This window comes from Lithobates pipiens, unplaced genomic scaffold, assembly GCF_037356315.1.
Source record: "Lithobates pipiens isolate NorthernLeopardFrog02 unplaced genomic scaffold, aLitPip1_a1.2 Scaffold_25, whole genome shotgun sequence".
NCBI classification, from domain to species: Eukaryota; Metazoa; Chordata; class Amphibia; order Anura; family Ranidae; genus Lithobates; species Lithobates pipiens.
In genome coordinates, this window is record NW_027507787.1 from 127,207,055 (window position 1) to 127,221,098 (window position 14,044).

Sequence of the window (14,044 nt, forward strand, 5' to 3'; positions counted from 1 at the left end):
ATTCATATAGGCCTTTTGGTAGAGTCACCATCTTAATCACATTTATTCTGCCAAACCAAGGCAGCTTATCCGCCGGATATCTCCTCAAATCTTGCTTAATTTTATTTAACAAAGGCAAGTCAATATCCTGGTATAGATCTGCTTCTGAAGTAGACAGAAAAATACCAAGATATTTTAAGCTCTTCTGCTTCTAAATAAAAGGATATAAAGATCTAAGGTCTCTACATTCTGCCAGAGGAACAGAAATGTTCAATATCTCCATCTCCTCTTGGTTAATCTTTAGATTTGAAATTCCTCCATACTTTTCAAATTTTGCAAAAATATGTGTGTTTGTCTAGGGTTGGAGACAAATAACATAATGTCATCTGCAAATGCAGAAACCCTATGTTCTTGTCCGGCCACCTCCACACCCCTAATTTCCTGATTTGCCCGTATAGTTGCTAGCAAGGGTTCTAAAGAAAGAACAAAAAAGTAAAGGCGAAAGTGAGCATCCCTGACGTGTATCATTATGGAGTGCAAAGATACCTGAGAGGGTCCCGTTAACCCGTACCTGAGCCGTTGGTCTGGAGTACAGTGCCTCTATTCATTTATACATACATGGACCTATTCCAGCATATCTCAATGTCGCAATCATATACTCCCAGTCCAATATGTCAAAGACCTTTTTCGGCATCTACTGACAGAAATAATAATGGTTTCTTTCCCCTTTTGGCTCCATGAATTAAAAGTAATGCTCTTATTACATTATCCCTCGCTTCCATCCCAGGGACAAAACCCACTTGATCTTTATCCGTTTTGACATAAAGGGCTCAGCCTCTTGGCCAATATCCTGGCATAGATCTTTATATCTTCATTGATCAAGAATATTGGCCTATAGCTGGCAAACAGTATTGGATCTTTCCTTTCTTTAGCTAGGAGAGTTATATGGGCCCCTAGGGCTTCTTATTGTATCTTCACACCTCCCCGTATGGAGTTCATATATAGCTGAAAGTAGGGAGCTAAAGTTCCTAAAAATGTTTCTTAGTATAGTGAGGTATACCCATCCGGACCTGGGCTTTTACCTGCTTTGGTTCTTTTAATCGTCTGTTGTATTTCCTCTTTTGAGATCTTTATGTCCAACTTAATAGATCCTTCTTCTAATATAGCCAGTAACTTAGCCTTTTCTAAATATTGCTCTATTTTATTTCTTCTAAGTTGTATATCATCAGGATTTTGTATGTTATTTACTTTATACAGCAATTAATAATATTCTTGAAAAATCTTTGTAACATCTTTTGTAGAATGTTTTAGTTCTCTCTTCTTATCTTTAATTTTTGCTATATAATTCAGATTACTACTAGGTTTAATTACCCCTGCCAACAATTTCCCAGGCTTGTTGCCCATTTCATAATACTTTTTACTTGTCCTATTGAATACCCATTTAGTATCTTGCTTCGAGTCCCTCGATGTCTCTAGCTTTTCTGTTAATGTAGCCATTATTTGATCTTGGTGTAGTCCTTTATGTAACTGTTCCAAAGCCTGGATTTCTTGTAGAAGGGTTTGTTTCTGGGCATGCCATATTTTTTTCCTCTTAGCCCTCTTTGCTATAAGCCTCCCCCTCATAAACTTTATGCGTTTTCCCGAGTACAGTCAGAGCAATATTTTCTCTATTTCCTCTAAAAATAAGTTGATTTCCTTCTCTAGATCCCCAATTATCCTAGAAACGTGTTGGAGAGATTCATCTATTTTCCAAGACCTCTGTCCAGTCGGGATGTCCTTTAACTCCAAGACTGCCTCCACTGGAGTACGGTCTGAGAGGGTTATTGATTTTATTTCTGTCTTTCGTAACCCTTCTAAGAGCTGATGATCTAATAAGATATAGTCAATTCTAGAATATGACGAGTGTACTAAAGAATAATATGTAAAATCTTTGTGTCTGAGATGTAAAATTCTCCATGCCTCTACTAACTGCGGTTGATGAGGTTTATGTTTAATTGCCTTTAAATATTTTCTCTCTGACCTCAGAGAGGTAGGTTGAGTATCCAGAACTGGGTCAAAGACAAAGTTAAAATCTCCCACCAATATCAATCTTCCCTCTCTAAAATTTATTTAAGACCTTTTTCAGGAAGGTAGAGGGACTTGTATTGGGACAGTATACATTCACCAAGGTATAGTTGGTATTAAGGACCCCTTGATGAAAAAATACCACCATTCGCGGTCTGACTCCATTGGTTTCAATGTGAATTGTGTGTTCTTATCAAACCCTATTGCTGCCCCCCTAGATCTTTTATTAGGCTAGTAACTGCATCCATGTGGGGAAATTTTTAGATCCCAATCTAATTTTTGATGTCCATTTTAGATGGGTTTCTTGTAAAAAAAAAAAAAAACGATGGTCCCAATTTGAACCAAACTAGCTGGTGTACCTGGGCTATTGTGATAGATGCCAAGGAAATAAAAATCTAACTAACCCAAGACCAGGAACACCTAATGCAAGGCAAATGGAATTCTCGGTGGAACAGGCCTTGAAGTTATTCCAATCATTAATACAGGGCAAAGACGTTCAAATACAGTCTGACAATGCCACCACTGTAGCATATGTCAACAGACAGGGAGGAACAAAGCCCCCTCATCTGACCTTGGCGGATACAATCCTGACTTGGGCAGGAGCAAACATAAAGTTCATTTCGGCAGTACACCTGAGGGGTGTAGTAATAGTAGTAACCTCTGTGGATTATCTGAGCCAGAGTGACTCTCATCTGGATCACCCAAACATGGGGGACACCCGAGGTGGACCTGTTTGTGTCAATTGTCAAGGAAGACTGGTCATACCATCTATGCTATGCCTTCCCTCCGACCATCCTAATTCCCAGAGTCATCCTGATTGCCCCACACTGGCCCCAAAGAGTTTGGTTCAGCCACCTCAACATACTGAATCTCCTAACACAGGGACCATTCAGCCACCCTAACATCACGTTGATGAAAATTTCCACCTGGTTTGCGAAAAAGGGGAATGTTGCAGGAAAAGGTGGCAAACACAGACCAGCAGGAAAAGGTCACCAGGGCTATATATATATATATATATATATATATATATATATATATATATAAAGAAAAAGTCTGCAAAACGTTTATTGCCTGAGGCAAAGACAAAAGGGGGGTGGAGCGAGGAGTTGTTCCCACAGTCTTAGACTGCCTCTCGCTTAAAACCCTAAAGGTCCGAGTAGCGGCCCATTCCTCCTTCAACATAAAGTTAGCAGATAATCCACACATAAAAGGGTTCCTTTATTCCATTGGGAAATCAAAACCAATAAGGAACAAAAAGTGTCCAGTATGGGAGCTATCTATGGTCCTGAAAGGGTTCTTAAGGGTGCTTAACCACTTAAGCCCCGGACCATTTCGCTGGCCAAAGACCAGAGCACTTTTTGAGATTCAGCACTGTGTTGCTTTAACTAACAATTGCGCGGTGGTGCGACGTGGCTCCCAAACAAAATTGATGTCCTTTTTTCTCCACAAATAGAGCTTTCTTTTGGTGGTATTTGATCACCCCTGCAGTTTTTATTTTTTATACTATACACAAAAAAAGAGAGACAATTTTGAAAAAAACACATTATTTTTTACATTTTGCTATAATATCCTGCAAAAATATATAAAAAAAATTTTTTTTTCCTCAGTTTAGGCCAAAACCTATTCTTCTACATATTTTTGGTAAAAAAAACGCAATAAGCGATTATTGATTGATTTGTGCAAAAGTTATAGCATTTACAAAAAAGGGAATAGTTTTATGGCATTTTTATGAATAATTTTTTTTTTTTACTAGTAATGGCAACGATCAACGATTTTTATCATGACTGCGACATTATGGTGGACACATCGGACATTTTTGACACATTTTTGGGACCATTGTCATACAGAAATCAGTGCTATATAAATGCACTGATTCCTGTGTAAATGACACTGGCAGTAAAGGGGTTAACCACTAGGCAGTGTAGGGGTTAAGTGTGTCTTGGGGCATGTTTCTAACTGTGGGGGGGGGCGTGACTGTGAAACGCCACTGATCTCTGCTCCCGATGACAGGGAGCAGAGATCAGTGACACTGTCACTAGGCAGAACGGGAAGATGCTTGTTTACATTAGCATCTCTCCATTCTTCCTCCTTGTGAGACGATCGCGGGTATCCCCACAGTGATCGAGTCTGCGGGACCTGCAATCCGACTCACGGAGGTCCTGACTGGGGCACGCACGCGGTTGCATGGCGGCACATTTAAAGTAACGTACAGGTACGCCCATTTGCTTGTCTCTGCCATTCTGCTGATGTACATCAGCGTGCGCCGGTCAGGAAATGGTTAAGACGGTACTGTTGGTGTCCTTGGTATCAGCTAGGAGAGTGAGCGAGATCCAGGCACTATCTACGATGGAGCCATATTGCTCAATTCAGATAGACGGGCTCTGATACCTAAAGGCCCTCTGGCTTTTCATAGGTCACAAAATATTATCAACCAGCCTCGGGGGACAGAAGGAAAGGGGAAACATACTCCAAACTGGATGTCGAGAAGATTCTCATAGCATTCTTAGAGAGAACCAAGGAGTGGTGGAGATCAACGACCCTATTTGTTTCACGTTCAGGGGCTAATAAAAGGAAACGGGCTTCAAAAAGCACAATAGCAAGATGGATCAAGCTGGCCATAACCTTGGCCTATCAAGTCCAAAACCTTGCCTCCCCCCCCCCCCAAGCAGGATCAAAGCTCATTATATCAGGGCCTGGGCTTCCATGGTTGCAGAAAGAGCAGGGGCAACACCAAGGCAGGTCTGCAGGGCAGCGACATGGACGAGCTTCAAAACCTTTGTAAGATACTATCGTATTGACTACCTGTCCAGTCAGGATGACGTTTTTGATAAGAAAGTGCTCCAGGCTTTTACCCCTTCCTAGTATTTCTTGCTACATAATCTCAGATGCTCCCCTGGAAGACGCATTGAGAAATCAGAGTTAGGTACCTGGTAACTCTTTTTTTCTTGGAGTCCCCCAGGGCAGCACTTGTTCCTGCCCTAAGTGTCAATTTAAATCAGAATCTAGGTATTTAGATTACCTGTTGTTCTGTCAGTACTTTGATATCACTGAGGCATGCAGGTAGGAGTGAACTTTTTATAATGGTGGACAAATGTTTCCTGTTTGCAGGTGGGAGGAGCCCTATCTCTCAGATGCTACCCTTGAAGACTCCTAGAAAAAGAGTTAACAGGTACCTAACTGTCATCACTTGGCACACTTACAGTGGATGTTCTCACTCTGCAACATTATAGCTTTGAAGGGATTTCATATTTTTAGGATAGGCACCCATGAGTGTGTGCTAGGATGACAGCCACTAGAGGGGAATTTTCAGTCATATGGTATATGTCACCCATTACTCTCTCTAGGCTAAACTAAAGTTACAGGAACTTCCTGCCATTGCCCCTTTCTGTGGGGGCCCCCCAAGGCTCTGTTCTTGGGCTCCTTCTCTTCTCTATCTACACCTCCTCCCTTGGTCACTTGATCACCTCCCATGGCTTCCAATACCACTTATATGCCGATGACACCCAAATCTATCTGTCTACTCCTCACCTCACTCCTTCAGTCTCCTCTCCCATTACTGACATCTCAGCATGGATGTTGCACCACTTCCTTAAACTAAATCTCCCTAAAACTGAGTTACTAATATTCCCCCCTGCCCATGCCCCTCTCCATGACTTTTCCATCAAAATCAACAATGCAACCATCAGTTTGTAGAATTCACCTCCGTAACATCGCTAAAATTCGTCCCTTATTAACAAATGAAACCACCAAGCTCCTCATTCACTCCCTTGTTATCTCTCCCCTTGACTATTGAAACTCCCTTCTCATTGGCCTGCCTCTCCATAGGCTATCCCCTCTTCAGTCTTTCATGAATGCTGTTGCCAGACTTTTCCACCTTACCAACCGCTCAATGCCTGCCAACCCTCTCCTCCAATCCCTACACTGGCTCCCGATCACCCAGCGAATCAAAACAAAAACAAAAAAAGTATTTTAAGTTCTTAATCAGATGATACAGGCAATTAAAAACATGGGACAAATATGTCCCTTGGTCCTCAAAGGGTTAATGATTCTTACTCTGAATGGTCTAAGGTTATCAGTGGTGTACCCCAAGGTTCAGTGCTGGGACCCTTACTTTTTAATATCTTTATAAATGATATTGGGTCTGGGATCAAAAGTACCATTTCCATCTTTGTGGCAGATGAGGTTTAATGTTGAGAAATGCAAAGTTATGCACTTGGGGGCTAAAAATATGCATGCATTATATATTCTAGGGGGAGTACAACTGGGGGGGTCCATAGTGGAGAAGGATCTGGGGATTTTGGTAGATCATAAGCTCAATAATAGCATGCAATGCCAAGCTGCGGTTTCCAAAGCGAGCAAAGTCCTTTCTTGTATTAAGAGAGGTATGGACTCCAGAGAGAGAGATATAATTTGGCCCCTGTTCAAATCATTAGTAAGACCTCATCTGGAATATGCAGTTCAGTTTTGGGCACCAGTTCTCAAAAAGGATATTGGGGAACTGGAGAAAGTGCAGAGAAGGGCAACCAAACTGATAAGAGGCATGGAGGAGCTCAGCTATGAGGAAACATTAGAGGAACTGAATTTATTCACTCTTGATAAGAGGAGATTAAGGGGGGATATGATCAACATGAATAAATATATAAGCGGTCCATATAGTGAACTTGGTGATGAGTTATTCACTTCACAGTCAACAAAGAGGACAAGGGGGCACGCTTTACATCTAGAGGAAAAGAGATTTAATCTCCAAATACGGAAAGGCTTCTTCACAGTAAGTGCTGTAAATGTGGAATAGACCTGCAGAGGTGGTCGTGGCCAGCTGAGTAGATTGCTTTAAGAAAGGCCTGGATTATTTCCTAAGTGTACATAATATAACAGGTAAAGTTGATCCGGGGAAAATCCAATTGCCTCTTGGGGGATCAGGAAGGAATTTTTTCCCCTGCTTTAGCAAATTGTATCATGCTCTGCTGGGGTTGTTTGCCTTCCTCTGGATCAACTGTGGGTATAGAATTGGGTATATGGGATTGTATGAGATTATTTATTTATTTTTTGGTTGAACTGGATGGATTTGTGTCTTTTTTCAACCTGACTAACCATGTAATCTTTTACCACTTCCATCAGCTCATTCCCCACAGTTACAACCTTTTGTACCACCTGCCCCACCCTCTTAAATTGTACATTCTTCTGAGCAGAGCCCTCTTAATCCTCTTGTATTTTATTGTATTATAACTGTATTGTCTCCCTTTTATGTTGTAAAAGAACTGCGTAAACTGTTGGCGCTATATAAATCCTGTATAATAATAATAATAATACCTTCAAATTAGACACTTTAATGCTTTTCGTTATGTCCTTACGCCTACAACTCCTAAAACATTTTATGATCGTATATGTGGTTCCTGCCCAAGGGAAAGGGTTTAATTTCTGACATTGACAGTTCCCTAGCTAGTGCTTTAACACCTGAGACCCTTCCTTATAAGCGCAAATGGAAGAGGATTGAAACCAACAATGCACCAAACTATTAATATTGCCCCCTTCCATGACTTTTCCATCAAAATCAACAATGCAACCATCAGTCCCTCCCCTCACGCCAGGGTACTAGGTGTAATCCTAGACTCTGACTTGTCATTTCAGCTTCAAGTCTTATCGTTGTCAAAAGTTTGTAGAATTCACCTCCATAACATCGCTAAAATTCGTCCCTTATTAACAAATTAAACCACTAAGCTCCTTATTCACTCCCTTGTTATCTCTCCCCTTGACTATTGCAACTCCCTTCTCATTGGCCTGCCTCTCCATAGGCTATCCCCTCTTCAGTCTTTCATGAATGCTGCTGCCAGACTTTTCCACCTTACCAACCGCTCAATGCCTGCCAACCCTCTCCTCCAATCCCTACACTGGCTCCCGATCACTCAGCGAATCAAAACAAAAAAAGTATTTTAAGTTCTTAATCAGATGATACAGGCAATTAAAAACATGGGACAAATACGTCCCTTGGTCCTCAAAGGGTTAATGATTCTTACTCTGAATGGTCTAAGGTTATCAGGGGGGGAAACCCCAAGGTTCAGTGCTGGGACCCTTACTTTTAATATCTTTATAAATGATATTGGGTCAGGGATCAAAAGTACCATTTCCGATCTTGCAGATGACATCAATATTTTATGATCATAAATGTGGTTCCTGTCCCAATGGAAAGGGTTTAGTTTCTGACATTGACAGTTCCCTAGCTAGTGCTTTAACACCTGAGTCCCCTCCTTATAAGCGCAAATGGAAGAGGATTGAAACCAATAATGCACTCCACAGGATTGGGATGAATCTCTCTGAGCATGCACTAGATCCCTCACCGTTAGGGAGATGGCAATTAAAGTGCAAGTAAAGACAAAGCCTAACTAAACCTAGTCTCAGACACATGCTAAGCCTAATCTATCTAGCCCTGTAAAGAAAAAAACACTGTAATTGACTGTTCTGCAGCCGCTCTGGTCCTGTCCCAGGCAGAGCTGTCAAAGGTCGGCTTCAGTGTGTAGGACAGGGGTCTCAAACTGGCGGCCCTCCAGCTGTTGTAAAACTACAAGTCCCATGAGGCATTGCAAGGCTGACAGTTACAAGCATGACTCCAACAGGCAGAGGCAGGATGGGACTTTTGCAACAGCTGGAGGGCCGCCAGTTTGAGACCCCTGGTGTAGGAGAAGCAGACGATAACAGAAGCCCCATAATGGGTGACGTCACCTCCCATGGCTTTCCTAACTAACTCCTGCACACAGAGGGTGCTGCGTGAGACTGGATCAGAGTGGCTGCAGAACAGGTAAATATAGTAATTTTTTTTTTTACAGGGCCTAGATTGATTAGGCTTAGAATGTGGCTAAGAGTAGGTTTACAGTTAGTTAAGTTTTGCCTTTACTTCCACTTTAACATTTTAACTAGATGGTATTTTACTCTTGTCCATATTAATGCTATTTTCCCTAATTCATCACCTCTATGCTTTTGGGTTTGCCCCTCTGGGGGTACACTACATCATATGTTTTGGTCATGTGATGTATTACAACCTCTGTGATGGAATATCACTAAGATGGCTGCTAAGATTTTGGGCCATGCACCTCAACTGACCTCTTCTATGTGCTGAATGTTTAATTCTATTCCTGGGGCCACAAACCAGGAGGAACGACTTATACATACTGTGTGCATTGCAACAATTTGCCCTTGCTCTTCAATGGAAGTTAACTGTTGTACCATTTACTCGTATTATTGATAGAGTGGATTATGTTATGTTTATGTAATGAATACATCACATGTTATTTGAAACAATGCACCTCTTTGATGCCAAATGGAATCCTTGGAAGGCCTTCTGATAGCTTTTTTTGTCATAACTTCTGTTGGATAAATATAACCATATATTTGGCTATTTATTTCATGCATTTTTTTATTTTTTTGTTCTTTGCTATATTACATGCTTTGTCTCTGTCTCATACTGTACTGTGATGCTATAGCTATATGGCTTATATTTGTATATTAAATTAGTTGTTTTTCTTAAAAGCTTGTTCTCTTTAGTAATAGCTTGTATATTTACGACCCTCTGGGTCACTTATACTGTTTTTTTATTCACTAATGAAAATAGTTTGTAAACAAAATAAATCGGTATTACTAAGAAACAGCACTGTGATAACAATGTAATCCTGGTATATCATTTCCTCGTACCCTAGTGGGTAGTAACCCCGAAGCATAGGATCTGCTCTACGTGTTTCATCATAACATCCATCTTCTATGTTTCTATCATCTGTTTTAAACAAGTGGTCCATAAATCTGGTAATATTATGTCTTACAGGCTCCCCTTGAAAAAGTGGAAAGATTTTCTTTTTACGAGAGAGCAAAACATGCTTTTGCTGTTGTGGCCACTGGGTAAGTATTCATGGACATTCTCCAGGAAGCAGTTTTTTTAAACTACCTCTTGTCTTTGTGTCTGAGATGCAAACCATCTTCAATCATGCTGGGTTGTTGTGTGAATCAGTGGCATCGCTAGGGGGGAATGGGGGCGGTGGATGCCTCACCTGTGTGACACCCCCGACATGGCACTGGATTTAGAGAAGCGCTGCAGCTCTCTGCTCTTTTTCCTGGAATCTCTGCTGTTGTTGCTGTGTCTCCTTAGCTCCCCGAAATGTTCGGGGACGGAGGAGGAGAAAGAATTGTGAGGCAGAGGCAATCAGCTCTGGAATCCCAGTGCTCAGCGCCCACATGTTCTCTGGAAACCGGCACTGCAATTGCCCATTATTGTGACAGACAGCGGGGAGAGGTGCCGGCTGCCTGTCAAAATTACACTTGACAGAGCCTAGGCTCCACTTCTACACTGACAGTATATCCACAACTGGAGGAGGAGCCTAGATGGAGGGACATTTGTGTTGAAAGAGCCACGCTGATCTGAGGTCTGTAAATGTAGGGAGGGGAGATATACAGGGGGGTGGGGTAGGTTACATTGGGGGGATTGCATGGGGGGGTTACATTAGAGGGATTGCATGGGGGTGTTATATTAGGGGTATTGCACGAGGGGGGGTTGCATTTGATGGATTACACAGGGGGGGTTACGTTAAGTGGATTACATGGGGGGTTACATTAGGGGATTACACAGGGAGGGTTACATTAGGGGGGTTACACGGGGGTTACATTAGGGGGATTACACAGGGAGTGTTACATTAGGGGGGTTACACGGGGGGTTATATTAGGGGGATTACATGGGGGGAGGATTATATTAGGGGTTTACATGGGGGAGAGGGTTATTTAAGGGGGATTACACGGGGGGAGGGTTGCATTAGAGGGATTACACAGGGGGTTACATTAGGGGGAATACACAGGGAGGGTTACATTAGGGGGATTACACGGGGGGTTATATTAGGGAGATTACACAGGGGACGGTTACATTAGGGGGATTACATGGGGGGGTTACATTAGGGGGATTACACGGGGGTGTTACATTAGGGGGGTTAAACGGGGAGGAGGGTTACATTAGTGAAATTACAGAGGAGGGGCTACATTAGTGGGATTACACAAGGGTAGGTTACATTAGGGGGATTACACAGGGGGGAGGGCTGTACTGATGCGCTAGCCTGCTCAGTGCCCCGAATTGCTCAGTGACCCCAGAGGGAGGGGGTGACACAAAACTTTACTGCACCAGGTGACATTAACCCTAGTGACGCCACTGGTGTGAATCTCCCTCTTCTGCATGACTACAGGAAACTGTTGGTCATACAAAGGTGGATGAAAATTGATATCTCTTTGTTTACCTAAAATTGTGAATCTCCTCTTAGCCATTATATATGTGTATAGTAAGACCCCATTACACATTGCCAGCAGGCCGTTTTAGCAGTAAAGCGCCGCTATTTTAGCAGCGCTTTACGCTTGTTTTGGTGGCACTTTTCGGCCACTAGCAGGGTGCTTTTAACCTGCCGAAGGAAGGGTTAAATGAGCTCGAAAATTGCCGCTGCCGGAGCACCTGCTAAGCGATTAATTTCAATGGGCAGGTGCTGTGGAGGAGCGGTGTATACACCACTCTAAACTGGTCAGAAACATGCTGCTTGCAGAACTTTTTTTAATATCCTGCAAGCCCACCGCTCCAGTGTGAAAGGACTTGGGTTTTCACACTGGGGCTGCAGGGGAGGCATTTTACAGGTGCTATTTTTAGCCCTTTAGCGCCTAAAAAATGTCTCCAGTGTAAAAGGGGTCTTAGTATGTGATCAGCAGCATGTCAGTGGGATGTTGGAACTCTCAAAATCACATAATTCCTTTATTTCATCTTCCCAGATAGAAGCCATGACTTATATGCGGACAAAATGTGTAAAAGGATACTCCTGCACCTAATCAGGGTGCAAAACAAGGGCGTACTGCTGCACGCACTGGGGGGAAATGTCTGAACCCAATAAAGTATAGTCAAAGAAAGTAGTGGTGCGCTGTACTGGGACAGGTTCAGTCTGCCCCATAGGACAGTATATTGGAAATGGAGAAGATTGAACTGTGTGTGCCGTGACTTATGTGATTATTAGGGTAAATAAATACAGAATCGAGAAGATTTGGCAGAAACTGCGATCAGCTACTCAAAAGGGTATAAAGCCTATATGCATATAGGTCTAACACACAGTCTATTAAAAATTGTGGTTCCTATCTATAATTGAACAATGGTGACATTCATTGTAGGTGCGTCAATCCACATATAAAATAAATAAAGCAATGCAACAAAAATAAAATAATATAAAGATAAATCAAGATATCTTTCAGTAGTGCAAAATATAGTGATTAGCTGCAGAAATCGCATAAAGTGCCCGTGCTTAAATGCGATAAAAATACGTGAATTACAAAGATATATAAGTCAAAATCTCAAGTGTCCATTACATCGTGCCTAGTGTGGACATTTGTTCCAAGAAATCGCATAAAGTGCTAATGCTTGAATGACATGGCGCAAATAATCGTGAAGAAAATTGCAATAAATGGTGATGGTGGCGATATTTCCCGTGATCCTATGTAATCTGATTATGGGTGTCCCCTTACCTTACTGCTGTAAGGTAACAGCATGTGACAAATGTGTCTTTGGGATCCTTGATGGTCTTTCCCTTTAAGGTCCCGCAGTGGTGTCCCCAAATCCTGGCGTTTTCTGTCCTGCCTAGTTGCGCTGTATGGCCCCTTTAAATGGTGGCTCTGAGATGTTCAGCAATGGGGGTCCCTCAGCGGATGGCGTATATGTAGGATCAGAAGGGTATAGAGGAAGAATGCCCCATAGTGTAGTAAATTTGATTATAGAATTTTTATTCAGGTTTAAAAAAAGGATACTCACAAACATAAATTCAGAATGAATGATATACAAACGAGCAGCGAGCTTGGTGTGCGTCACTTCCGGTAGGGTCCCAACGCGTGTTCCTCACGTGACTTCATCAGGGGATGTATGGCGCTATGGGAAGTGTTTTTAAATAGTAACGAATGGTAAGTAATATGGCGGCCATTAATGTGTAGACCCGAAAGTGTCCCGACGGCCATTTTCGTATCGCCCCGTTCGCCGGAAGTGTAGTGTTTTTGGTTAGCCACCTTACAACATCCGGTTTCGCAATGGCCAGAAATGTAGCGATGGCCATTTTTTTTTTTATGTTATTGGTACCAGTGGTCAACATCCGGTTTTAATTACCGGAAATGTCGCAGCCGCCTTTTTTTGGTTTGTTGACATCCGAACTCCGTGACGGGCAATCTGCTGGTTGTGAAGCCCTTTATTATATTCTGTACGAGTACGTGTGAAAGAACACGTACAGAATATAATAAAGGGCTTCGATAAACACAAGGTATCAAAACACTTGATCTATCACAATAAAGATCCATTTCAGTTGAAATTTTGGGGGATAGAGCCCTACGTGAAACACTGGCGAGGTGGGCACAAAGTAAGAACTCTGAGCCAACTTGAGTCCAAATGGATTTTTACCTTGGACACAATCGCACCAAAGGGCCTGAACATCGAGTTTGACCTCAACTGCTTCATTAGCGACTTTTAACCCCCTCCTCAACACATCAAACTACCTATGCGAAAATTACCGAAACACCTATAGTACCATTTTTCCTGCGAAGACTTATACCTTGTCACCCATATCAGACTATACCCTATTATATATATTTTCATGTTTGTTTATATTCATAAACGGTCGCTGTACACTAGCCCCCTAGAAAATATAAAAATTTTTTGCGGTATCCAGTCCTCCAAAATATTACCTTTCTTCTTTCCCTATATCCATCTCCCTTCACATTATTGAGTATCACACTATAAGGGTAAAATATACATATATTTTTCACCCCTCGCTAGTATACATCAGCAACATTTTTTTGCCGTTTTCCACTTTACATCCATTGCTCTATCATAAGTTTACTCCATTGTCTCTCCTAAATATATATTCGCTCCTATTTTTTATATTTACATATTTCATGAGCAATTTTGATTCAAATATGTCATTTCTGGCAGCAACAGTTGATTCCCCCATTTACAATTTTTGGATAT

The 14,044-nt window shown here is 42.0% G+C and overlaps 1 protein-coding gene across 4 annotated transcripts in view; it reads left to right on the plus strand.

Moving 5' to 3' along the window:
• Window positions 1–14,044, plus strand: part of FUOM (fucose mutarotase) — a 98,998-nt gene that overhangs the window by 71,188 nt on the left and 13,766 nt on the right. For 3 of the 4 annotated variants that reach the window (XM_077454852.1, XM_077454851.1, XM_077454848.1), the window contains one exon: window positions 9,854–9,927. In XM_077454852.1, the coding sequence (XP_077310978.1) occupies window positions 9,854–9,927 (74 nt within the window). Of the gene's footprint in view, window positions 1–9,853; window positions 9,932–14,044 lie in introns of those variants that run through there. The other variant, XM_077454850.1, reaches the window with a different exon arrangement.